This window comes from Hypomesus transpacificus, unplaced genomic scaffold (assembly GCF_021917145.1).
Source record: "Hypomesus transpacificus isolate Combined female unplaced genomic scaffold, fHypTra1 scaffold_377, whole genome shotgun sequence".
NCBI lineage: Eukaryota > Metazoa > Chordata > Actinopteri > Osmeriformes > Osmeridae > Hypomesus > Hypomesus transpacificus.
The window spans coordinates 42924-70238 of NW_025813899.1; the positions used below are offsets into that span (position 1 = coordinate 42924).

The following is a 27315-nucleotide window of genomic DNA, read 5'->3' on the forward strand; positions in this document are numbered from 1 at the left end:
CATGGTGTTCTCTGATTTACTGTGATTGGATGGATATTAGATTTCTGGTTTCTCCATGGAGGGGAGAGAGGGGGGAATAGAGAGAAGCTGCTCCTATGTGTTGTGACTGACTGACCAGCCCAGCAGAGTAGTAACAAGCTGAGTGAAGAGACCAGCTGAAACATCAGTAACACTGATATCAGCCCCACCTCCTTCTGGGAGAAAGAGGAAGGCGAGAGAGAGAGAGGCTGAAAAAAGAGAGAGACAGAAAGAGAGAGAGAGAGCGAGCAAGTAAGAGGTGTGATATTCCCTTCCTCTCAGATCACATTGACATTCAGCAGATGCTGCCTGTGGAATTCTGCTCACCTTTTTATTTCCTGCGTGCGCGCATGGGCACGCCACGTTTGATTTAGGAACCTCCCGGGCCAAGCTCCAATTACAGAAGAGTCTCAGAACGCCGGAGCCATTACGCACTCGATGGTACTCTCCTAGACAAGTGCATGAACGAACAAATAAGATCAATCTCAATTTGGCTGACTGGAAATAATTGCTTCTTTGTCACAATTAATTTCTCCGCCTTGGCTGGCGACCCCATGATATCGAAATTGAATTTGTATCGTTGGTGCACCTGAAGATCCGCCCCAGTCCTGGGTTTCCCCAGTGTGGAATGCTTGATGGAATGTGTTTTGAAGGTTAATATTGGTGTGTCTGGCGTGGGAGGGAAGGCACACACACACACACACACACTCTCTCTCCATTTCACTCTTACTCTTTAGTTACTCTCTCTTCTTTTTCTCTCTGTCTCTTGCACACAAACACATAAATACACCTACATACACACACACACACACACATCACACATCACACACAAACTTGTTCCCTGCATCCTGGCAGAGCCTTGGTCACAGCTGGGGTGGGTGTATCATGTGTAATCCTCTCTTGGAGGGGGACCAGGGGATACGAGGGAGCTCATCTCCCCCTGGAACCAACACCCTGATCCTGCCCGCTGTCTACCCACCCTGCCTCAGCAGCCTCAGTCCCATTCTAAACCCATGTTAATGACTTTAATGCTGTTTCCCTGGCTCACTACTCTACGGGCCCCAGGCCACCATACCAATGCGTCTGTCAGAGCTTGGGGGCCTCCACAGGGATGGATCCATGCTCTACTTGGGGTTTTTCAGGCAGGGATGGAGCTGTAGAGCTGGGGAGGCAGAGAGGGAGGCAGGGGGTGGGGTGGGGAGGCTGGTATAGTGGTGTGTGGAGGTGGGTAGCTGCTGTGTGGAGGTGGGTAGCTGCTGTGTGGAGGTGGGTAGCTGGTGTGTGGAGGTGGGTAGCTGCTGTGTGGAGGTGGGTAGCTAGTGTGTGGAGGTGGGTAGCTGGTATGGAGGTGGAGGTAGGGTAGCTGGTGTGTGGAGGTGGGTAGCTGGTGTGTGGAGGTGGGTAGCTGGTGTGTGGAGGTGGGTAGCTGGTGTGTGGAGGTGAGTAGCTGCTGTGTGGAGGTGGGTAGCTGGTGTGTGGAGGTGGGTAGCTGGTGTGTGGAGGTGAGTAGCTGCTGTGTGGAGGTGGGTAGCTGGTGTGTGGAGGTGAGTAGCTGCTGTGTGGAGGTAGGTAGCTGCTGTGTGGAGGTGGGTAGCTGGTGTGTGGAGGTGGGTAGCTGGTGTGTGGAGGTGGAGTATGTATGCACCTCCCTGCCAAAGTAAATTCCTTGTTTGTGCAAACATTCATGGCGAATAAAATCCTTCTGATTCTGAGGTGGGTACTGTAGGCTGGCAGGGTGGAGAAGGCAGGCAGAGAGCAGGAAGAAGCTAGACCAGGGTCATTACTGAGTTATTAGTCTAGCTGGAGTTGCTGCATCAGAGATGCTAATTGAGTCAGTCTCTCTGAAACCGCCTCTAATGAGAACCTAGACAGGACTTCTGACTCACTTCTTATACTCCGGACGAGGTGTCAAACTAGCCCTCCAGGCCCTCCTCTCATTTCCCCTTCTCTCTTCTCCTCCCTTCCCCCCATCCCACCTCTCTTTCTCTCTCTTGTAACTTAATGTCTCCAGTAACATGAAGGGTTAGAAAACGATCTTTGACTGCTGGAATAAAACTTTCAGTAGCTGTAGGTCACATGCCCCACTTGTGTGGTTTCTATTGGCTGCGGGTCTGTCAGGGTTCAGTGACAGATCATCTAAAGAGCTGATTATGATGGAGGTTGGAAGGATTCCCCTTGACTGAACTCAGTAGCCACTCATTCTGTAGTGACACACACACATACATCATGAACCAGAATAGAACTGCAGGGCTTTTTGAATCAAATCACACCAACATACCCTTAAACCAAAAATACAAACAAACCCACCAATAAACAAACAAACTAAGGGTTGATGTGAGAAATATGTAAAATAATATGTCCCTAAGCTGCTTCTAAGCAGCAGTTTTTGGATTGGTCCATTTGTTTTCATTTGGGCGGGTGCTGGGCTGGGCTGGGGGAGTCGTGTATCTCTGTCAGTCCTTTGCTTCATCACCACACAGGGCGCTGGGGTGCTGCGGCGGCTGTGAAGAGAAATGAGTCCACTGCCCCGGCTGTATGCATCGCTATACCTGGGATACCTCCAGCACATAGCTCGTCTTTCACTGTTTACTACATGGAGATGTGGCATGCAGGCTAAACTGAGACAGGCTGAACAGAGGTAGGCTAAATGGAGGCAGGCGAAACAGAGGAATGGTAAACTGAGGTAGGCTAATCTGAGGTAGGCTAAATGCAGATTAGATGAACAGAGGTTAAGCATGTAAACTGGAGACAGACTAAATGGAGAGATGCTAAAATGAAGCAGACTAAATAGCACCAGGCTAATTGGAGGCAGGCTATACAGAGTCAGGTAAACCTGAGGCGCGTTAAATAGAGGCAGGCTAGGCAGAGCCTTATTCTGTTTCTTTTCAGCTTGATGACTTTAACACACCATTGGCAACGGATGTCTTCAGGTCAGACACGTGTGTGTGTGTAGCGTGTGTGTGTTCAAGTTCCCGTGATTATATATTACATTACATTTACATGTAGTCATTTAGCCATTTTTCTTTGTCTTCTCGATAAAGCAAAAGAGAATAACAAAATAATTGAGTTGAGAGAGAGAGGAGAGAGAAAGAGAGAGGTGAAATGAAGAGAACCTGATCCACTTTTGTACCTTTCCCTCATCTACATTCCAATGAAACACATCAAAGACTCTCTCTTTCTCTCACCCTCTCCCTCCCTTTTCACCCTCTCTCGCTTTATATCTCTCCATCTCTGCCTGTCTCTCCATCTCTGTCTCTCTCCATCTCTGTCTCTCTCCATCTCTGTCTCTCTCCATCTCTCTCTCTCTCTCTCTCTCTCTCTCTCTCTCTCTCTCTCTCTCTCTCTCTCTCTCTCTCTCTCTCTCTCTCTCTCTCGATCCTCTGGTAAGGACGCAGATCGTTTGCACCTGGGTTTATCTTCCATGGTGACACTGTGGCCCGGTGACACAATTAGGAGCTCATTAGCCAGCGAGCAACAGGAGAACGGGAGGAGGAGAGCAGGTGGCGGGTCCCTTTTTTGTTCTCTCCTCTCCACCTCCCTCGCTTTCATCCCCCTGTCCCCTGGAGGACGTTTTACAAAACAGAGCTCATTTCCAGTGAATATATTACTCCTTTTTCATGCCCTCAATCCCTCGACTTATTTTATATGCTCTTCTCCTCGACGCTGGACAAAGAACCCAGGTGTGGAAGAATAGTTTGGATGAAGATGAATATGTATTTATCCTGCATACGCTGTACTGCGATAAAGTATGTGACATTTAAATGTCAGATGGATGTTTGGTTTAAGAGTTAATAAATTGTGGTATGTGGTGTTTATTTTGATGGTAGCCATGACTCCTCCATTGATTCCACTGCTTAGACCCTGGAGCTGTGGTGGACAGAGACAGGAACACTGACTGACAGACAAACAAACAGATATTAGTCTGGCCAGGTCAGGTGAAGTCCGGTCACAAACAGTCATATCAGATCAGCCCTGTTAGACACACAGACAGTTTAAGTCAGGTCAGGCAAAGTCCGGTCACAGACAGACAGTCAGTCAGTCTTTAGTGACGTCGGGTCATTTGAGAGACAGACAGCCTCAGTGTCATCTCAGGTTACAGCCCAGGCCTGTGCCCCCTCCTCCTCCTGCTCCCCCCTGCTCCTCCCCCTTCATCCCTCACTGTCCGATGGTGCCAGACAAAGTGCCCGCCTGCCCCTACGTGAGACGCATCGCCATGGTGATGCCGCGTGATTGAGCGCTGGCACGCTGTGGACCAGAGATGGGTTGTTATGTGACGAGGCAGTCGCAGGGGAGGCGTGACATTTCGTTGGCGGGAGCGCCGGGCGACTGATGAGGGGCGAGGTGGAGGGAAGGGCGGGGGTGGGATGGGGGGGGGGGGGGCAGAATGAATGGGACAGTTTGTTTGACAGCACAGCCTTCCTCCCCCAGGAACTAATGTACAGACTCAGACGTATTAAGTGGTTATTTTGTCTGGGGGAGAAGTGTGTGTGTGTACGTGCGTGCGTGCATGCTCCCTATACAGCAGTTTTGCTGGGGAGTAGATGGCTCAATGACAGTGGGAATTCAAGGCCTCTCCTCCCCTCCTCATCCTGTCCTCTCTGTGTGAAAGTAATCCCAAGGTGATATTATAAAGCCACGGCACTTCTGCAATTCCCCTGCCATCTCTCAGAGGATTAGGTAGACAGTGGGCTTACCTCTCAGGAGAAACCCTCTACTCCTCAAGAAGTTTTTTCAGTCTTTCAGAAAGACCACAGGTACTGGAAACAATCCATGCTAGCCTATTATGCTAACACATTATGCTAGCTTGTCATGTCAACGGCCCGTTTTTTTGCAAAGAGCCTGTGCTGTCGTTTCCTGTATCAACCGGTGGAGAGGTAACTGTATTTACTCAGAACAAAGTGAGTGTGGGATTAGGCCCTGCTCTGTGATCCCAGCCTGACGGTGCATTAATTGGGTCCTCTTTACTCAGGCCAGACTCATTTGGCCCAGCAGCGTTCAGCGTGATCCAGAGCTAGTCATCGCGTGGCCTGCTTGACACCGAACGTTCAAGGAATATGGTACAGTAACGAGCGAAGACATCCCGTCTTGGGAACGTATCTGGTGTGTGTGTGCGCACAGCCATGTTTTTGTATCTGCCCAATCAGGGAGAGCAAAACAAAACAAAATTGCCAATGTCACAGATAATTTGCTTTTAATTTAGTCTGTGAAGTCACGCATGCAAGCCTCCACAAGTCTTGCGTCAGGGCCACGCTAGACATTAAAAGAAAGACTGAGGAGAGATTCCATATGAGAAAAGCTTTCCTAAGCATGGCACCATCTCAGCTAATGTGATTTTCCTTAGCAGAAACTGCTCTGTGCTGTACTATAGGGGACAATGTGATTGCTCTCAACCTAATTGTTGTATGGCTGGCCTGCATTATCAGTTGCACTTATTCAGCAAAGGAAGGGAAAAGATTTCTTCAGTGTCTGAACCTGGTGAGTGGGCATAGAGGATGGAGGAAATGGGGAGAGAGGAGGAGGAGGGGAATGAGAGGGGGGGGGAAGAGAAGGGGAGAGAGATAGAGAGATAGAGAGAGAGAGAGGGAGAGAGAGAGAGAGAGAGAGAGAGCAGGGGGGGAGAAGAGGAGGCAGAAGGATAGTGTTGAAAGCAGGGTTATCCAGGGGTTATATTCTGGAGTTGATAGATGTGAGGGAACTTAGTAAAGTAGGTCATGTGTGTGTGTGTGTGTGTGTTTGTGTGTGTGTGTGTCTCCACTCACATTCCTAATCCATCCTCTGAGTGGCCTTGAAAGAAGATCCCCTGGTTTACAACACATCATCACCTTGTCCATCACCTTCAAGGTCATGAAGACGCTCTCCCTCCCTCCCTCCCCTCCTCTCCTCTCCTCTCCTCTCCTCTCCTCTCCTCTCCTCTCCTCTCCTCTCCTCTCCTCTCCTCTCCTCTCCTCTCCTCTCCTCTCCTCTCCCCTCCCTCCCTCCCTCCCTCTCTCCCTCCCTCCCTCCCTCCCTCCCTCCCTCCCCCCCTCACACACCCCCCTTCTCCATCTCTCTGCTCTCTTTATCCCCTCCCTCTCACATCCTTCTCTCTTTGTTTTATCAGGTATGTTTGCTCATTGCATATTTTGCATAGCCAAACATGTAGCTTTTGTGATTCATAATTCCGTCGGAACTATCTCCAGTCTGGTTTCAATCTTCAGACTGTGGGACTCAATCCTCTAGTAGGCCTCTCATTTAGAGAGACACCTGACAGGAGATGCCAGTGAATGTGCACTTCCTACTTTCTGTATGTCTCTGTCTTGGCTTGTTCATTGGGCCCTGAATGCTGGCTAATGTTTGAAAGCACTTAGTGCATGGAAATCAAGACCTTCCGGTGGCTGAGGATAACATGGAATGGATCAGCAGACCCAGATAGACGATAACAAGAGTAAAGATCCACACACCACGGCAAGCAAAGACCACAGCACTGTCTGCATGACATGAATGTCCTTGTAGACGTGTATCTCCTCATCTGTTGTGTGTGTGTGTGTGTGTTTGCTGGTTTATTTACATGTGTGTGATTGACTCTTACTGTACAGGATTACAAGCCGAGTTGGATTGTAGAAGCCAGTGGACCCCATGCTATTCTGTCAACAAAGTCTCCTTTTAGAGTCCGAACCCATGTGGAGCAAGCTGCCTAATACCCACTGTGCTGTGTGTGTGTTTGTCTGTTTGTGGGTTGGCACTTTCCTTTGTCTGTGCCGTGTGAGTGTGTGTGCATGTGTGTAGGTGTGATCGTATGTGTGTGTTGACGTAAGCTTCCTACCTAAAGTTAGTTCTCTCAGTCCTATAGTGCCGGAGAACAAGGTCACGTCACAGCAAGACTGACACACACCTGCCTCCTCTGATCCTGGTATCTCTCCTCTCATCCCTCTCCCTCCCTCCCTCCCTCCCTCCCTCGCTCCTCTCATCCCACTCCCATTTCCTCTCTCTCACCATCTCTCTCTCTCTTCTCTGATGCATCTCACTCTCTCTCTCTAAACTCCTCGGCCCTATAGCTCCCTCTTTTTCTTTTATTTGATCACCCTTTTCCTCTTCCATCCTCCCTATCTCCATGTCTTCTCTCTGTCTTGCTCAGTCCTGGCCCTTTTAACGGTCTGCTGGACGCTAACACACTTAATCCCAGCCCGCAGCCAAAATATGGGATTTCAAAGGGACTACGCGACTAAACACACGCGCGCACGCGCTCGCTGACTCACTCTCGCTCACTCTCTCTTTTTTTCCTCTCACTCCCCCTCCCCTCCAGCTCACCTCTCAGTCATTCGCTTCCCTTCCCCTTTTTCTCTATTTTCCTCCACCTCCCTCTGTTTCTGTCTGTCTGTCTGTCTGTCGTCTCTTTTAATTGATCCAGAGCCTTCCCCCGCAGCTCTGCTCATTTATACTGGACGCTCCACTGCGCCTGAGCACGAGAATGAGAATCCCCCTTTTTATGGGTCTGCACCGTCACACACACACGTACACACACACGTGCACACACACACACATCTACATGCACATACCACAAATGAGCTCTGCAAGCCGACTTTCTGACACAGCCGGTCTCTTTAAAAAATGGTGTTATTGGAAAATGTATGGAATTTAAGTGTATAACAGGGATGCTAAACTTAACCCTGTTTCGTATTGATCCATCACTTTCCACATTCTCCAAAAGCTCTACAGTCTACACTGTTGGCCAGGTAATGGAACGTGTGCTTTGTTCAGTTGCAGCATGAATCTAGAGTGCAGGGCTCAGAGGAGAGCAGGAGAGTATCCAGCTCAGTATGTCACATATGGATGGATGAGAGTGATGTCGTGGATGAGGAAGAGTATGTGTTTGAGTGGTAGGCAATGGATGACGATGCGAGTGATGTCACATATGAGGATGGGGAGGAGAGGGGAGGAGAGGGAGCTGTTGGGGGAGGAGAAAATACATTAGTTTTGCTTCATTGATGTATTCATTGCCATTTTGCCAAGTCAATTAAAGTGTAGAGCAGTCACCTTGGCAGAACTACATTCAGAAGGAACGATACAATGAGCTCTTCAGCCATCAGTAGATAAGGATCAATCAGGGAGATAATTACAGTTCCATTGGTATACTAATGTGATTGTACGTTTGTTGGTGACGGTAGAAGGACATTGTACACAGGTTGATGTTGACAATACGAACAGAAGAGAACATTTGTTGTGGCATCTACAGAACAGGCAGGGGCTTTTACTGAGATAGTTGTTACCAGCATATGAAACACGTGGGATGATGTTTAAAGCCACGACGTGGGTCATCTTCGGGTTTTTTTCTGTCTCTCAATCCTTTGTTTCTCTTTCCTTGATGCTTCTCTCTCTGAGTCTGTCTGGCCCTCTCTTTGTTTCCTTGTCTCTCAGTTTCCGCCCCTGTGTCGGTCTCTCTCTTTTCTATTTTCTATTTTCTATTTTCTCTTTTCTCTTTTCTCTCTCTCTCTCTCTCTCTCTCTCTCTCTCTCTCTCTCTCTCTCTCTCTCTCTCTCTCTCTCTCTCTGTCTCTCTCTGTCTCTCTCTCTTTCTCCCTCTCTGTCTCTCTGTCTCCCTCTGGCTCCATCTCTCCCTCGCTCTCCCTCTCTCTCCCCAAACAGCTTCCCAATTAACCCAGTGGTCCTCTCAGAGAAGCCCAGCTCTTTCATGCCTTTATGCAAGTGTCTCGCCTCTGTTTGCATGCTGGTGTGTGTGTGCATCCCTCCTCATGGGTGTCAGTCTGGGGTGTTCACATTTAATAAGTGTGTCTGTCTGTGTATGTGTGTGTGTGTGTGTGTTTGTGTGTGCACATGCTCGCGTGTGTATTTCACGTTTCTGCTCGTCTGTTTTGGAGGTTCCTTCTTCCCTTACGGCCTCTTCTCTTTATTGCGAGAGACAAAAGAGAGGCTTGCATCACTCCCCCTCGGATGAGAAAGAGCGAGGTTACTGGGACTTGGCTGAGGGAAGCGTTGAGTGTTTACTGGGCCTGCAGGGGTTAAAAGGACAGGATGAAGAGAAGGAGGAGGAAGCTACCTCAGAATTCAGATGTCACTCCCCAGGATGGAGTAGCAGGGTGTCCTGCTGTGAGTGATGTGAGGAGATGGGAAAGAAGGCGGTAGCCCCCAGCTCTGGCTGCTGTTTGGAAACAAACAAAAACAAAAAGTTGCGTGTGTACTCGTTTGTGTGAAAGTGTGTGTGTGTGTGAGAGAGAGTGCGTGTCTGTGCATATCTTTAATGATCGTCTAAAGCCTGAGTGGAAGCTAGCTTTTATTTATGCACATATGGATCGGTGCCCCTCCTGTTCCTCTATGATGATGAAACTGGAGCATCCTTTATGTTGTGCACCCAGCTAATTCATCTGCTGACACCACTGTGTCTGACGCACCTCCCATAGATCAACAAGGGCACTGTCACTTCAAACGGACATCTGACAAGCCCCTTCTAACCTCCCCTGAGTTTGTCAGACAGAGAACAGGCCCACCGTTTCCCCCGGCCCCTCACGCTCCACCACCCTGCCCTAGCTCCATTTTTTCCAGGGAGCCAATGTGGCAGAACCACTCACTGGCTCTGCAGTGTCGACCATACCACCATTATGAGATAAAGGTCTTGACATTTTGGGCAGTTAGTCTCACTTGCGAGCATCTGGCGAGGAATATTTGGTGGCTTGCATTATGCTGTGAAGCTATGATAGCTTGTTCCAGGAGGCCTCAGGTTTCATCCAGGCTTCATCTCACAGGCCATGCCTTGCCTTCCAGCCCCTAACACGTCTCCTGGTCCATATCAACACGCCATCTCTGCTTTCACTTGCTGCTCGATTTGATCAATGTTTTACTTTTGCCAACTTTTTTCTTTTTTTTTACTGTAATTGTTCTACGAATAAAGCCATTGAGGTTTAAATTGTGGTGAGGAATTGTGTTCAGGGAGGCCATTTACAGCCTCTGTGCCTCTGCTGGGTGAGATGTGTTTATTGTGTATCAGCAAAGCCTTTTTATGACTGGTTTTTATTTCGGTCTCTTCACACCTCAGCCGAATATATAATGTGTAAAGTGAGTAGTTTGGCATATAAACTGTGTGTGTGTGAGTGTGTGTGTGTGTGGTCTTATCTACCTTCCTTTAATATTACCCTGGCTTTGACTTATCACCGTTTGACCTCCCTATTTATATATTCTCCCTTCTCGGCTGATTGTGTATGGCCCTAGCTGGGTAGCAATATCAAAGGAAGCTACTGCTTCTAATAGATTCTCAGTAGAATGTGCAGATAATAATACCCTTTCCTTTTGACTGTAAGATTATTATCTCTTCAATGCAATACGGTGCAGCAGTCCAAGGTCTGTTTGGAATGAGATTGTAATATGTTTCTCCTTCTCCCTTTCTCCCTTTCTCTCTCTCTCTCTACCCCTCCCTGTCTCTCTTTCTGTCTCCCTATCGCTCCACCTCCCCTTCCCTCTCTCCCCATCCTTCTCCCTCGGTCGCAGAGAGCCAGCTTCTCCCAGGCAACAACTTCACCACTGAGTGTAACATCCCGGGGAACTTCATGTGTGGAGACGGGAAGTGTATCCCAGGAGGCTGGCAGTGTGACGGCCTGCCCGACTGCTTCGACAAGAGCGACGAGAAAGGCTGCCGTAAGTCCAGCTTCCTGGATCCGAGCCTCGCCCATTAGAAGCAGACAGGGCAGCATGTTTCATGGCAACACTGTGTGGCCAGTGACTCTTGATTCGGGCCCGGACATATCCCCTCCTCACTGTCTCCTCCTTTCGATCTCTCTTTGAAATTCTTGCTCTCCACTTCATATTCAACTCATGTCCAGGGGTCAGGTGGATGGGTACATTCTGTTTGCTGTCTCAAGTCTAGCTGAGATTCATCCAGCTACTCCTACTCTGTCTGTGTCTTGCATCCAAACAGGATTCAGGGCCGTCTCCGAATCGTAGCTCCAGTATATCCTGTTATCTGTCTGTCAGTGTGAACTCCACAGTACTGTAGCTGCGGTTCTGTCCCGCTCTCACTCTTCCACTCCACGCCATTCCCCCTCCCCCCCTCTCTCCCTGGCCCAGGGCCCCAGTTTATCACCAGGGCAAACTTAATACCATCAAAGCAACTAGCGATTAGGCTTGTGTGTAGGAATGGCGCATGTATAACAGTGGTGCAACACCACATTAATATCAGCCAGTATCTGTCCTGATCCTAGTAGTAGTGTTGCTTGACTTTGATCTCTTGTCGTCGTACTGCTCCTCTACCTCGGCCCTGCCCATCCTCTTTTCTCCCTCCACTTCCCACCTTTCTACGTGGAGATGGGAATGTTGATAACGCTTCACTTTGAGCTTCTTCCATTCGTTGGGAAACTCCCCTCTCTGGGCATTTGTTTCTCTCTCTCTCTCTCTTCTGCTCTCTCTCTCTTTTTCTCTCTGTCTCTCTCTCTGCCGTCCCCCCACTCTCTCTCCCTCCCTCCCTCACTCTCTGTCTGTCTACCTCTCTTGGGTTTTTCCCCTACTCTTCTCTGTTTACTGTTGGCTTGCGGTACACTCTCAAGAGGTTTGTTTACCATTACGCTCCTGTCGGGAGGGGCTTACACACACACGCGCGCACACACACACACTCACACACTCCAGCCAAGTTGCTTTCTCCTATGTCACTGAACTTTAGTTTGGCCTCCTTTAAAGGCCAGTGTCTCATCAGAGAGTGACTCAGCGTGTCATATCCTGCTCCCCCTGCTCCCTACCGTGGCTCGGCCTAGACCCGCACTGGAACCGAGTTAGCACCTGGTCCGGTTCACCTCACCACCCAGCCCGAAGGAGAGCGATCAGCCGCGCATGCAAAATCACTGCAGATGAGGCTGACACACAGTTCCGTGGAGCTGAACTGACGCTTGAGAGGACACGAGTCCTCTCGTGATGACGGGAGGCATTGATGCCGAAGCCGAGGGGACGACGTCACGTACCGTAGTGCCGCCTGATGCCGAGCGACTGGATGCCCATCACAGATGGTCAACGCTGCCCGGATCTCTGTCTGTCGGCCAGCCGGACTTGTTGTTGTCCACCTCTGTCTGAGCCCTTGCCTGAGTCACACAGGCCTAAGCTGGCCGTGTTATCCTCAAATAGATGCTGATGTCTCATCCGGTACCTGTAGTGGCGGCTCCACAAAATCCCCGGCAAATCTCCCCTGCTCCGTGTGAGGAGAAGAAGGGGTTACTGTTACTGAGTTTGCTTGTCTGTCCGTCTCTCTGTCTGGCTTTCTGCATATGTGTATGTCTGTCTATCGAAACTAATAGGCAAGGTGCAATGGTAGCATGTCCCTATTTTTTACAATGGTGTTTGGTCTCGTTTTCTAGAATATCCAAATACTGCCATATTGAAGAAAAGGTGGGAACACCTGATTCCGCATTGCATTGGACAGCCATTTCCTACATTAGCCTCATTGCATCATTTAATTCGCTGAGAGTAACGAGATGATAGGAATATTTACTAAACACCTGTTTTTCTGTGTGTTTTACTCGTGTGCGTTTTCATTAGCCTCATTGCATCATTTAATTCTCTGAGAGTAACGAGATGATAGGAATATTTACTAAACACCTTTTTTTCTGTGTGTTTTAGTGGTGTGCGTTTTCACAGAGGCACTCGCGTCATTTTGTCAACAGGCGAAACGGACCTGCCTCTTTTGAACGGCTGCCTCCCGTCGAACGAACCACTCGCACATAACCAGGCGGCTACAAGCGTCAACGGCCCGAACTGAATGCACCATCCTGGACAGGATGTAACGGGGCGAACAGAATGTAACAGCCTGAACACAGTGTAACAGCCTGTGTGCGTTTTTATTCGAGGGACTGGAAGTATTAGCCCTGTCCCGTCCTCTAAACAAACTGTTTACATGGCATCCTCTTCCATTAGAGGACGTATCTGTGGCCTCGTCGCTCCCGTCGGAGTGCTCTGCTACATGGCTGGTGTGTCCATCCATCTGAGAGAGCGGGCTACTTAGCCGGCGGTTTGTGCTAGTGTGGGCGTCCGTCAACCTAATAGGGATTTTCATTAGGAGCTGACAGGAAAAGGTCATATCCAATGAAATCTCCCCGGTGTCTCATTAAGGAGAATTTGTTTTTGGAAACCGTCTCTCCGAGGGGAACGGAGCGAGGGAGAGCGGAACTGGACTTGCAAATGACTCATTTGTAGACGGATGCCCGCGCACACACAGAGGCACACACACACACAGTCTGGCGAACAGTAAAGTTGTCTTCATGTACCTTGAGCACACAGATGCGCTGGTGGTGAACCACATAGAGCATCCTGTCCCGGACGCAGGCAGCTTGGCAAGCACGCACCTTCTGACAACTTCCTCCCTCCTTCTCTCTCTCTCTCTCTCTCTCTCTCTCTCTCTCTCTCTCTCTCTCTCTCTCTCTCTCTCTCTCTCTCTCTCTCTCTCTCTCTTTCTCCCTCTCTTTTATTTGTCTCCTATGTTTACTGCCTGCTTCCTCTCTCGTGCTGACTTGAAGTCGTCCTTCTCTTCACTACAGAGACAGATTCTGGAGACGTTTTACCTTTACGCGTGTACTGTCTCCTGCTTGGTTTTGTAATACATGTACCACGTATTACTCGGCAAACCCCCCCCAAAATTATTTTCTAAATGAACTTTAAATGAACAAATCTGTTTCACAATATTTGTTGTTTGTGTTCTTCATTGGAATTCCAATGGAATTGTTGAGTATTTTTCAATGTGTGTGTGCGCGTGCGCACGCGTCAGCATGTCAGAGGGGATGTTAGCGGTTATAGAATGCTGACTAACTCCTGACATGAAAGGTCAAAGGTCATCTGGCAACTTTGGTGGCCTTGCCCACAGTCTCGAAAAAACGGATCCTGATGGAGGAGAGAGGGCATAAGGGCTGACTGGGCTTACTGGCCTGTGGAGAGAGGATTAACCCTTCTGCCCTGGCCTGGAGTGTGGGCCCGAGGGGAAAAGGAGGGCAGCAGAAGAGAGAAGGAAATAGAGCAAGAAGGAGAGATGGGACAGTAGACTCAAGATCAACGACCCTGTAATCCTGGAACCAGGGTCCAGTGGTTTTATCATTTTACTTTAACTCCCGTTCCCTTATTCAGCAGACACCAAGATTAGGACACTGTGTGTGTGTGTGTGTGCGTGTGTGTGTGGGTGGATGGGGGGGATGGAGAGGAGAGGAGGATAAGGAGAAGAGAGGGACAGATGGATACTGGAGGAGGGTAGAAGAATAAGAGGAGAGCTGAGGGATGTGTAATGGGGCAGTGTCTGGTGTTGCCCAGACGCTTAATGGGTGACTGATCAATGAGCAGGTGTAATTAATACCACAGTACAGGGATGATGTATTGATTAGGGTCTCTGTTTCTCTCTCTGTCTCTCTGTCTCTCTGTCTCTCTCTCTCTCTCTCTCGCACTGTATATTAGGAGAGACCAGATCTTTTTTTCCTCCACAGTGCAGTTGACGTCGCTCTCCTCCTCTCCCCTCAGCCACAGTCAGAGGGAGGCTCGTTGCGTGTGTGATATTTTCATAATTGATCCAGCTGCGGCGTCTAGCCTTAGGCGCCCCTCCCCTCCCCAGCGATGGCTACAGCATCTATCCTCATGTACCCCCTGCCCAACCATCCAGGCTTTGCAGCGGCGAGCCTCACGTCCCCCCTCCCATCCCCAACCAGGAACCCAGGCTGCTGGGTCAGCAGTAAGCAGTTCCTCCATTAGTGATCCATGGATGCCCTGAAGGCTGGGGCCGGGCGGGGAAGGTTATTGTATTGTACATGTGGCAGAGCTGGTCTGGACTCTGAAATGTGGGGATTGATTAGTTTGATCTGGCAGCCGTACTAGCACACTGCCTGTGTCTTCCCCCTGCCCTTCTTGCTTTCACCCAGACTCCATTACGCATTGATTTTCCTTCCTTCAGAAACATACGGCAAGGTCAGAGAATCCTTTCAACTCTTCGGGCCGTTCCTCCTGTCGGTTGTCCCCTTCCTGCGCCACTCTCTCCCTCGCTTTCTCGTTTTGGCTTTGCCTCTCTCTCTCTCTCTCTCTCTCAATGCTTGCTCTGTCTCTTTTGCTTTTCCTGTTTTCTGAACTCTGGGTCCTCAAGGGGAAGGAGGTTGGCGTAGGGGGGAGGACGGAGGGAGAGAAGCGGGGAAGAAGGAGGGAGAGAAAGGGGAGATAGGTGGAAGAGACAGGGGAGGGAGGAGGGAGATACAGGGGGAGGGAGGGAGATACAGGGGGAGGGAGGGGGGGAGGGGAAAAAGGAGGGAGAGAGGTCTTAGACTAGATGTTAGATGTGTAGGACGCGCTGGACGCTCTGGACGCTCTTAGACTGGATGCGACTGGTGGACTCTCTGCTGCTCTCTGTTGATGAGCAGTTGTAGTGAGTGATTCAGACTCCACAGTGACAGGGTTATAAAGGGTTAACACCCAGAGCTCCTCCGAGGTGTTGTGACTCCAGGCCCTCATCTGGCTGAAAATGTCTGACAAGCTGCTGCCTTCTGCCTGTGGAGGATGAAAAATGAGAAGTATTTAATTGAAGCTAAAAATATCCAGCTTCTTACTGCTTGGGTGCTCGGTAGGTTTATGGGAAACATATTTGCAATTAAGACTGTTCTCTCAGATAAGGGTTAGGGGGATTTGAAAAGGAAATGCGTTCATCCATGTAGAGTGTGTGTGTGTCCTCTCAGTGAGATCACTGCCTGTTTTTGTGGTGGTGATGGCCGTACCTGGAGGAGTCAGTCAGACTGCAGCCTCATTCGTTTTCATTTGTGCTGCTTAGCTGAACACCGCAACAACATTTGGAACCCGTTCAATAAGGAGAGAGAAAAAAGGTTGTTTCTGTAAACAACTTTAAGAATTTGGCTTAGAGGAGAGTAAAAAAAAAAAACTGGCTCAGAATTAAAGAAATTCAATTAAGAGAGAGAGAGAGAGAGAGAGAGAGAGAGAGAGAGAGAGAGAGAGAGAGAGAGAGAGAGGGGAGGGAGAGAGAGAGAGAGAGAGAGAGAGGAGGGAGGGAAGGTGAGGAGGGAGATGGGGAGGGAGATAGGGTGAGGGAGGGTGGCAGGTTGAAGAGAAGTGTACTGAGTGGAAAGAAACAATGGTGGGGGGGAGGAGGGAGGGGGAGAGCACCAAGCGAGGACACCTTCACGGAAGGATTAACAAGGGAGATTTAATAACAAACCAGAGCTTTTTATTTTGGAAGTCCAAACTCCTCCTCTTTTTACCCCAAATAGCTGCTTTCTAATTCATTCTTATTGGTTTGGACAGTATGTCCTCAAAGAGCCACTGCACTGACTGTGAAGGACATAATGACCCCAGACAGCTAAGGACATTTCCTCTTCCCCCTCTCTTCCTCCTCTCCTCGACCTCCCTCTCTCATCCACCTCCCCCTTTCCTCGACCTCCTCCTCCTGTCTTCAACCTCCTCCTCCTCAACCCTCTGTCCTCCACCACCTCCTCCACCACCTCCCCCTCTCCTCCACCTCCTCTTCCCTCTCTCAACCACCTCCTCTCCCTCTCTTCAACCTCCCCCCCCCCCCCATCTCCTCCACCTTCCCATGTTGTTGCTGTGTGACATCCATGAAATGACCTTTTAATGTGACTTTTATATCTGATTCTGTAAATGGAATTGTGGGTCAGATTGACGCTGGCCCTGGGTGGCTGATGTTGTGTTTCTTCCTGATGAAGAGGAGGGAGGGAGGGCACCTGAAACCTTGGATGTCGTTCGTCCATTTCTCAAAACTCAGTTCTCATCACAAATGTGTTATGGTTGTTTTTTTGCTTTCCTGTAGACCAGACAGTGCTACTTGAAAAACACAGTGTGAATCATGGTAAATAGACCAGAACACCATTTTTTTGGTCCACAATAGAGAGAGAAAAACTAAGTGAGACACAGGGAAAGAGAAACACAGAGAAAGGAAGAGAGAGAGAGAGAGAGAGAGAGAGAGAGAGAGAGAGAGAGAGAGAGAGAGAGAGAGAGAGAGAGAGAGAGAGAGAGAGAGAGAGAGAGAGAGAGAGAGAGAGAGTGCTGGTGAGAGTTGGCATTCATGTAGAATAAAACCTTTAGAGTAGTTGTGTTATTGTTTGTGGTCAAATTAGTTTCAGTGCACACCTACCCAGCCAGCATGGGTTAGTATCTGTGCTTTAATGCTTCAACACTGCCTGCAGCTACGTCTTTTCTCCAGCCAGACTCTAATGAATGTGATATACCATGCAGCACTGGCTTTCTGCATTACAGGGCTCTGCTGAGGACATGAACAAAGGACTGTACACACACACGTACACACACACACACGTACACACTCACAGACACACACACACTCATTCACGCACCCCGCAGACACGCGAACACACACAAACACACACATGCAGACACACCATGCGGGCGCTCCTGTGTTCATGGATTACATTTCATCATCTGAGACCAGGGCTTCAAAACCTCACCGTTTTTTGGCCAGACTCCCTTCCAACCACACACACACACACAAACACCCCCCCTAACCCCCCCCCCCCCCCCCCCCTCCAACCACACACTCTACATACACACTCCATTTCATCATACATAATCGCCGCTGCTTAAAAGACCTCATAAATCAGCATTCCACAATGGGCCCTGGGTTGGAGGCAGGAGGGGGAGAGGGGTGGGGGGGGGGGCATAGCTGGCACCATGCCCAATGCTGGCTATTGTGTTGTGCGTAGAGAAAGCTAGCACAGAGATATTGTCGGGTACAGTCCCCCCACCCGCGTACCCATCCCCTCGCTGTCTGCCTCAGACTTCTACAGTGTGGTTCAGAGCCGGTATGCATTGCCTGTGCCCAAACACAGCAGGCTAACTGGTTAGCTAGCGCTGGCTAATTACCTGTTCTCTATCTGCCACCTGTCTCATTATGACGATTGATTTAGCAAATCCTTCCATTCTTGAGCGGAGCTTCCCCGTGGGAAGAGAGAAAAGACGATTTCAACAGACGAACAGATATGAAAAGCCAATAAAGATGTCTTACCGGCCGCTCTTTGGTGCCATCATGAAACACAACAACTGACTTTCTCAGCACTCCAGTACTGTAGTGTTTACAGTCCTCCAGTGTGACGCTCGGTGACTGAGGGCCTCTCCGGGCTAACTGATGCGTCTCTGTCGGTTTTCCTCGGCGCTGAGAGGGAAGATCAATGTGTGTCCGCCGTGTTTGGGGCTGAGTGCTAAACGGGAAGCGGAGGACGGGAGCATTGACGGGCCTGGGCTGTCCGTCTCTGCTCTGAGAGATAAGCCTTTAGGTCCACCCTGATCGATGGGTGATCCATACTAACATTCCCCCACGCTATTTTCTCTCTCTTTGTCTTTGCCTCTCCTCTCTCTCGCCGTACCCCACGTGGGCTACTTTGAACGGCTCGTCTGTGTAAGAGTACCTTGGCAGAGCGCTGATAAGCAAGAAGCTCAATCTGCACGCTGCCCTCTAACATGCAATCCTAGTCTTCCTACACAGTGATTACGCCATTGTTCTCGGGGCGAATAGGAGCCATTAGAGTGAATGTAAATATAATGAATGTGAATGGAGCTTGCTGCGATTCGGAGGAAGCATATTAGGAATTACAACGTGGCAGATTGATGGTACAATTGTTCCCTGTAAACTACAGCTTAATCCTTTAGTTCTCCAGGTTCCCTCCCATCTCTCTCGCTCTCTCTCTCATCCCCTAATCTCTGGTCTAGTATTAGACATGATGAAGCACATTAAAACCTGCAGAATCATCCTCCCGCGTTGTCTGGCATCATGCTCATCCCTCTCTCTTTCCCTTCCTCCTTTCCCCCGTCTTCTCTCCTTCCTCCCTCCCCTCCACAGCGAAGGTCAAGTCGAAGTGCGCCCCCACGTTCTTCGCCTGCGCCAACGGGATCCACTGCATCATCGGCCGCTTCCGCTGCAACGCCTTCAGCGACTGCCCCGACGGCAGCGACGAGGACAACTGCAGTGAGTCGCCCATGGCAACCGCAACCTCATCATACACACGGCAGTCCACCATTGCGCGTGGAGGAAGTGCTGTTTGAGGCGTGTCAGACATAAGATGTTATGAAATCCGGGTGACCTTTAGGATGACTCTGTAGTGTAAGTCGCACAGCACTTGTGGGTGTGTGATTTTGATAGTTCACCTGACTGTCCAATCTCTTACCAGGTCTCCCCAATGTCAGCAGGGGGCAGGGCTAACTGTACCCAACCAATCAATCCTAGCATGTGTTCTTTAATGTAATCTAGGCATGTAGACTGAGCTGCCAACTCCCCTATGTCCCTCTCTCTCTCTCTATTTTATCTTCCCTTTCCCCTCTATCCATTCCTGTCTCATTTCCTCTATCTTTTCCTCCCTCCTTTCTATCCACTCTCTCCTATCTTCCGCTCCTCTCTCTTACCTCTCTCTCAGCTACTCTCTTCTCTCCTATACCATTGTTATTTTCTCCCTCATCTCTGCCCCCTTCCCTCTCTCCTCCACTCTTTCCCTAATCTCCTCGTACTTTTATCGTTCTCCTCTCCCCTCGCTCTCCTCTTTCTTTCGGCTCTCTCTTCTACCCCCCCCCTCCCCTCAGCTGAGTCCCCCCCCCCCCCCCCCCTCCACAGATCCAGGGTGTAATTGTCCGGATCTTTCCACCAGATAAATCTGCCTTGTTCTGGCCCTGACAGAGCTGCGACACGGTAGAACAGAGGAACAGAAACAGAAAAAGGGGAATGCTTTGGTGTTTTTGATGTCTCTTATCGTGTCTCTTATCGTGTTGGATGTTTTATCATGCCCCCAAGATCAAATGTTCTCCTACCTCCCATTGTGATGCACTGTGTTAAATGGTTTAGGCCGAATAAATTACCCACTGGATATGTTAAATTGCTGTTCTCCTTAAATATTTATTAGGGTTAAAGTCGTTTGGTCGCTGATTAGTCAAGACAGATAGATTTGAGGCCAAGTTTCCAAGAAAGTTTCCTTTTTCATTAACCAGTAATCAGTAACCCCCCCACCACACACACACACACACACACACACACACACGTACACACATCTATTTGTGGATTTTCATTGCATAAACCCAAAATACAGCTGTTTGAACAAGCACCCTGAATTATTGATGTTAGAACAGCCCCTCCCTTCTCTGGTCCAATCACAGCAGGAAACCCGCTGGTCTGCTCCGAGGCTCGCTTCAAGTGTCGGAACGGCCGCTGTGTGGACCGCAGCTTCCTGTGCAACGGCCAAGACAACTGCCAGGACAACAGCGACGAGGAGCACTGCCTGACCACTGCAGGTATGCAGGTCACAGTAACAAGCTAGCATTGCAGGAATGCTGTCACAGTAACAAGCTAGCAGTGCAGGAATGCTGTCACAGTAACAAGCTAGCAGTGCAGGAATGCTGTCACAGTAAACAGACAGCAGTGCATGAATGCTGTCACAGTAACAAGCTAGCAGTGCAGGAATGCTGTCACAGTAACAAGGTAGCAGTGCAGGAATGCTGTCACAGTAACAAGCTAGCAGTGCAGGAATGCTGTCACAGTAACAAGGTAGCAGTGCAGGAATGCTGTCACAGTAACAAGGTAGCAGTGCAGGAATGCTGTCACAGTAACAAGACAGCAGTGCATGAATGCTGTCACAGTAACAAGGTAGCAGTGCAGGAATGCTGTCACAGTAACAAGCTAGCAGTGCAGGAATGCTATCACAGTAACAAGCTAGCAGTGCAGGAATGCTGTCACAGTAACAAGTTAGCAGTGCAGGAATGCTGTCACAGTAACAAGCTAGCAGTGCAGGAATGCTGTCACAGTAACAAGCTAGCAGTGCAGGAATGCTGTCACAGTAACAAGCCACCACTGCAACATGCTAGCATATCAACATGTAGCACATCATTACCTTAGCGCAGAAACATGCTAACACAGAACACATTGGCAAAGCAACAAACTAGCAAAGGAAAAAGCTACATGTAACTCATCCATATGGGATGGACTAGTTACACAAGATAGATGGACTAGTCCCAGACACAGATAGACATGCAGTAGAATAATGACATGGTCCCCCATGGGCTGAAAACAGACAAGCAGTCAGCTTCTCCCAGGCTGGTGAGAAACATGAAGATGAAGAGCACGGCTAGGAGGCAGCAGGTGGAGATGGCCTGCAAGCCAGAGAGAAGCTGTTGACATTGCATTTGTGTTGTGTGTGCGCGCACACACACACACTCACTCACTCATTCACTCTCTCCTCATCCCTCTCTAACTTCACCTCTCTCCTAATAATAAGATAGGGGCTGCAGGTGACAGATAAGACGATGCAATATCCACTCTAAGCCACCTGAGCTCATCCCACAGTACTGCTTCCCCCTGCCTCCCCTCCCCGCCTCCTCCTACCTTCCTCCTACCTTCCTCCTCTCTTCCTCCTCTCTTCCTCCTCCCATCCTCCTCCCATCCGCCCCTCTTATTTCCTCTTCCTCCTCTTGTCCTCTCCTTTCACTGTCTTTCTCCTACCATCTCACCCATCCTCACGCCCCCCCTCTTTCTCTCTCTCTCTCTCTCTCTCTCTCTCTCTCTCTCTCTCTCTCTCTCTCTCTCTCTCTCTCTCTCTCCTTCGTCTCAGCCTCTCCTCACATCATGTCCTCTCCACCTCCCTCTTGGTTTTCTTTCTTCATGTCCCGGTATCCTGGGAGTTGGGGAGATGTACGAGGCGTGTGTGTGGGGGTTGCTCTGCTTCTGTGGAATTTTATTTGGCTAACCTGCATGCCAGGTGCTGGTAATTAGATTTGCCCCTGCGTTCAGTGCCTTAGCGCTCCAATGTTTTATTCCCAGTAATCTGATTTAGATCATTTGCTACCAGTGGTCAGAAACACAGGAGCCTGCTTTAACTGTTTATATATTTATTTTCTGGGTAATGGATTTGTGTTTGGGGGACGTGGCAAAGAGGAAAAAAAAGAGGAAATGTACAAAAGCACGTGCATTTGTAAAAGCACTGATCCAGTGATTGCACGGTGAGAGACTGTATGTGTAGAGGGAGAGACATGAAAAAATTAGAACACTGTAGGAAGCGGGGGGTAAGGGATGAAAAGGGACTAGGATTGGAGGAAGGAGGGAGAAGAAAGAATAACAGGAAGGAAACAAAGTGGTGCCGAAATAGCGACACAGAAGCTTTCGAGGCTTTTATGCTAGCTATTATACATGAGCTTGGCAAGGAATGAGGAAGGGAGACAGAGAGTAAAGTAAATTGAATAGTGATCGTTTATGTGGTTTTAAGAATGAGAGAGAGGGATGGGGGAGAGAGAGGGGTATTAAAAGTTCAATTGAGCAGAGTGCGGTCAGACTCCGGACCTCAAGCCCCGGGACAGAGTCTTGTAACCTAGATAACCAGAACAACATGAAGGAAGGGTTTCGGAGAAACAGATGCTCTCTCTCCTTCTAGACCTTCTCTGGGATGGGTAGCACACATCTGGGGGATGGGTACTGGGAGGCCTAGCCAGCTGTTAAATGTTTGATCCCTCTGCTCTCTGCCTCACCACAGCAAGATCACTGCTACAGGGTGTAGGTCCAGGGTAGCACACACTAGCACTGAAACACACTCAGAATTACCAAGCAACATGGACACACACTTTGCACACCACACAAAATGCACCCGTCACACATTCAGGAATAGCTCATCATTTCACCAAGGTCATTGATATTGGTAAAACTCAAATATGAGCTTGATATTTTCGATGGTTGGGAAATATTTCAACTGGCTTTGTGGAATTTTGAAGAGATGGCATTCTTTGTCTGATCACTGACATCAAAGGTTTTTATTTGGCTCGTACCTGAATGCTTTCCTGTGTGTGCGTTTTTCAGTGTGTGTGATCCAGTTTTGTGTTTGTGTGTGCATTGAACATGTGAACAATGTTCTAGAATGTGTGCTACAGCTGTTGGTTCACATTTCTGCGGACTACAATGAAGATGCATTTTAAAGATGTAGTACAGCAGTTTCTGCATGTGTGAAAGCACAAACTTTCTTTATGAAAATAAAAAAGATATGATGCTAATGTAAAGGTGTTTGCATTGAATGCGAGGACTGTCTTATAGGACTAGTTTGGTATTGAGGATATGGACAGCCCCACGAAGACTTCATATGCATCATCGATTTTCACTTTTCAGTGCTCGCTCCCAAACGTTACTAATAATTCAGAATCTGCGACACATTTTCTGAGTGGATTCTGTGTTTGAGAAAACCATTTACATGTCATTTATATTCCTTTTTCCAAGCTTCAAAACAAACATATTTATAACCTTCCCTTTCTCGGGTATCTACGTTTCTAGAAGGATCCAGCCTCCCGTTGTTACCTCTGTGTACACATGCAATGGAGATTCTTCCAAAGCTAAACCCTAGACACCTCATTCAAACTATGACCACGGGACTGCAGTGAAGCACTGAACTGACACAACATGTATCGTGTCACATTATCATCTGCCACTGACCCCATCAGTGTAATGATTGGCCTACAGGTCCTCAGAGAACTGTCAGACAACCAATTAGACTTAACCAGAACTACTAAGGGAATGGAGCCGTACGCTGACATATTGCATTAGCCAGCTACATGACTAAGCTGTCAGCAGACCCCCCCACACACACCCCGAAGATCTCTGATTGAAGATGAGCTCTCTGACTGCTCAGACCCTCACCTCTCTGGTACACACATACACACACACACACCTAATATGACCGGACAGCTCCCTAATGAAAATCTGGACTAAAATATGGCGGGTGACCACATGCTGTTGGCTCCAATTTACCAGAGTGCTCATTTTCTTTCCTTGCCATTACTTACTGATGTATTCCCTATTGATAATATAGTGAATGAGCCAGCTAGCCATCGGTCCGGCCTGCCTAAAAGTCAGCCAGTCAACAAGCTAGCCAGCCAGTTTGCCAGCCAGCTTGCCAGCCAGCCTTCAAGCAAGCCAGCCAGCCATTCATACAGCCAACAAGCCAGCCAGCCAACCAGCCAGGGCTCATTGCGCTGGTCATCATAGTAATCAGCACAGTCCGAAGACGACACTCTACCTGCAGCTCTGTCTACACTTCCTGAAGCTGGTGTTGTTGTGTTAACAAGTGTCCCTTGTCCATGTCTAGACATGCCCATCTCTCACTTCCTATTCCCGCAGTGGCACAGACGACATTTCTTTCTGTATGGACTCGCTCAGCACCCGACAATGCGTCTGTTACACGGCATTGACACTTAGCACAACTAGGATTCACGGCTCCCTGTTTGAAGGTTATAAACAGCAGTAATTCACTCAGTTGTGTGCTGAGCAGAGTTATACTACACTCATATATATGCCTCCATTAGCCCCCACTGTGAAACCCACATTAGGCCTCCCCTAACACTGATCTATAGACTGAATGGAGAACGTCAGTGTGATTCAGACGGTCTGGGATCTGTTCACCAGTGGGGATCCTTTCGCTTGAAATGGCTTTTCAATGGCAACGTTAGCCCCCATTGATTTCTGGGGGAGTTTGCACCGGAGAATAGGTGCTATAGATTAAAATGACAAGATAATCTAGGGGTGTTTTCTGCTGGTGAAAGGTGTCTGTGTTTGTGTGTGTGTGTCTGTGTTTAAGCTGTGTGTGAATGTGTGTGTCTTTGTACTGTGTGTGAGGGAGTTACGTGTGTTTGGTGTGTGCGTGTGTGTATTTAAGTAGAATGTGTGTGTGTGTGTGTGTGTCCATGCAGTGTATGTGTGTTCAAGGCCAAGGCAGTGTTTTTTAATGCCCCAGTAGAGTGTGGAGGAAGAGAGTGAGAGGTGGGCGTGCGAGGCTGTGGCGGAGCACTCTGTAACAGCCTTGAGAGGAGGGAGGAGAATGTAATGCAGCCACTTTATCACAGCCCACACTGACCGGACACACCAATAGGAGAGGTTAGACACACCACTGCCCTGGTTCAACTGGAGTTGAGTTTAAAGGAACTGTGTATGTCTGTGAGGGGGGGGTGGGGTTGGATGGGTGCCGTGTGCAAGAGTGGGTATGTGTGTGTATGTGTGTGTGTGTGTGTCAGAGAGAGACAGAGAGATGTGCATGTGGATGTGAATACTCTTTTATTACGTCGGCCTCCCTCCTTCACTGGTTCCTTCACCAGTTCATGTTGTGCTGTCTCTCTAAGTGTCCCCCTGTCCCAGGCCTAGCTCTCCTTGGCCCATGGCGCTCACTGCCATGGGCCATGCCCAGAGGGAGTACTCCCCTTGGGCCAGTTTTAGAGAAGCTCCCCCCCACCACCACCACCACCACCATCCTTAAACCCAGGCCAGCCAAGATCCTCTGTCAGACCCCCCCACCTCCAACCCCATTCAGTCACCATGGAGACGCTGGTCAAGTGGCAACCTGCGCCCACAGTCTTGAAGAGGAATTCCACTTAGGACAAAAGCTACACTGTTCTCAGACAGTACGGTGTGTGTGTGTGTGCATACTGTGTCTGATCAGTAGCTTGTACACACACACACACACACACACACACATACTCACACACATTGTATAAAAGAGAGGTTGGTTGGCAGGGAAGAGGTGGTGAGATCACTGTTTATTCTCCACGCCTGTTCTTAGCGTTTCTCTCTCCCTCTGAATGGAGCTTAGAAGTGGCGTCCCTCTCTGTGCCAGGAACAAGCACTCCACATTTACCATAACATTTTATTCGCTTACCTCCTCTCTCCTCTTTGCTCTCTCCAAACACACACCGTCGCCCTCTGAGAGAGGGGCCGCCCTGTACGCATTGTTTAACTGTTGCCAGCTCCGATGAGGCTCATAGGGTCATGTCTTTGTTGAACAGCCTTCTGAAACTCTCTCTCTCTCTCTCTCTCTCTCTCTCTCTCTCTCTCTCTCTCTCGCTCTCTCATTCTTTGTGTCTGTCTCTTTGTCTCCACACCCTCTTCTTTTCTTCCCATTTTGCTCCCTCACTCCTCCTTCCCTAGCTCTCCTTTTCGTAGACGGCTGAACCGGCAGTGTCGTTGAGAGTGACAGCCGCTACTGTATATGATAATGAGATGTGCAAATGGAACTTCCCAGAGAGAGGCTTCAGTGACTAGAACCAGTCTGCAGTCAAGTTCACAGACTGACAGGAGCTGTGCAGTATCGACTGACTGAACGAAAGCCTGCGCTCGCCTGCCTGCGTGCACTGCTTGAGGAAGAGAGGGAGAGGTGGATAGGCGTGCGGTGCCATGGCGTTCCGTGGCGTTCTCCGAGATAGACCGGATGTCTGTGGGAGATCTAGTTCGCGGCAGCTGGGGTGGAACCAGGACTCCGTTGAATGTGTATTCATTACTGTATGTTTGTCAGGACTATTATTTCCTCGGCTGTGTCTAATGCACTCAGGCAGTAGCGAGTCACAGAGAGCTACAAGGGGGAGAAGGGGGGAGGTGGAAGAGGAGGAGGTGGAGGAAGTAAATCAGGGGAGTTAGAGGTTGCTCCAACCTAGGAGGGTGGAGGGATGAGGTAAGATTAAAGCTTTTAGTGGGGTGTCAGCTATACAGAGTACCTCTAAGGACACATCTTCAACTCTTCTCACAGATCCAGACGAATAGACAGGAACAGACAGACAGACAGGTTAACAGACAGACAGGCACACAAACAGACAGACAGGCAAGCAGACAGAGAGAGAGAGAGAGAGAGAGAGAGAGAGAGAGAGAGAGAGAGAGAGAGAGAGAGAGAGAGAGAGCAGAGCTGTAGATGTGTATCCGTCAGGGAAATGCATGTGGAAGAGAGGTTTGAGTGGAGCGGAGAGACAGAGGACCCAGGAGAGGGCGAAGAGTGATTGCATGTCGGCCCCCGTGCGAGATAGAAATGTGAGCGGACGGGGTGGGGGGGGAACGAGGCGCGGTACGGGATGAAAAAGAGCAGAATGCGAGAGGGATAAATGCAAGGGAGCGGCAGAGAGACTGAGGGGCGAGCGAGGCAAAGAGAGAGTGGGGCGAGAGACTGAGGGGACGTCGAGGAAGACGGGGGATTAGGGAGAGTGGCAAAGCCATTGAGGAAAACATCAAACCTGCTCGAATCATTGTGTAAAGAGAGTGAGAGAGGAGAGAGGGAGGCGTGGAGGGAAGAAGGGAGCAGGAGGAGACGGGAGAGGGGGAGAGCGGGAGAGGGGGGAGGGCCGGTGCTGGATTTAAGGACAGAAAAGCGGAAGGGAAGAGGTGAAGAGAGGTTGTATATGGTGTGAAAAAGTTATCAATGAAAGTGTGACCAGGGAAAGGGAAGTGAGAGGTAATCACACAGGGATGACCTAACTTAAAAATGAAAGAGATGAATGATTGCTGAGGGACAGAGAGGCATGGGCATGGGAACATGGACAGTGGTATATTTAGGGTCGTTTGTCCCTG

At 49.3% G+C, this 27315-nt stretch overlaps 1 protein-coding gene across 2 annotated transcripts in view; it reads left to right on the forward strand.

Annotated features, from left to right (window-relative positions):
- ldlrad3 (low density lipoprotein receptor class A domain containing 3) overlaps positions 1–26566 on the forward strand; it is a 31071-nt gene extending 4505 nt beyond the window's left edge. The window contains exons 2-5 of one of the 2 annotated variants that reach the window (XM_047016441.1): positions 10494–10640; positions 18823–18948; positions 20124–20258; positions 25912–26566. In XM_047016441.1, coding sequence (XP_046872397.1) covers positions 10494–10640; positions 18823–18948; positions 20124–20258; positions 25912–25934 — 431 coding nt within the window. In that variant the 3' untranslated portion in view covers positions 25935–26566. The remainder of the gene's footprint in view (positions 1–10493; positions 10641–18822; positions 18949–20123; positions 20259–25911) is intronic. The other variant, XM_047016442.1, reaches the window with a different exon arrangement.
- Positions 26567–27315: the final 749 nt, after the last annotated feature.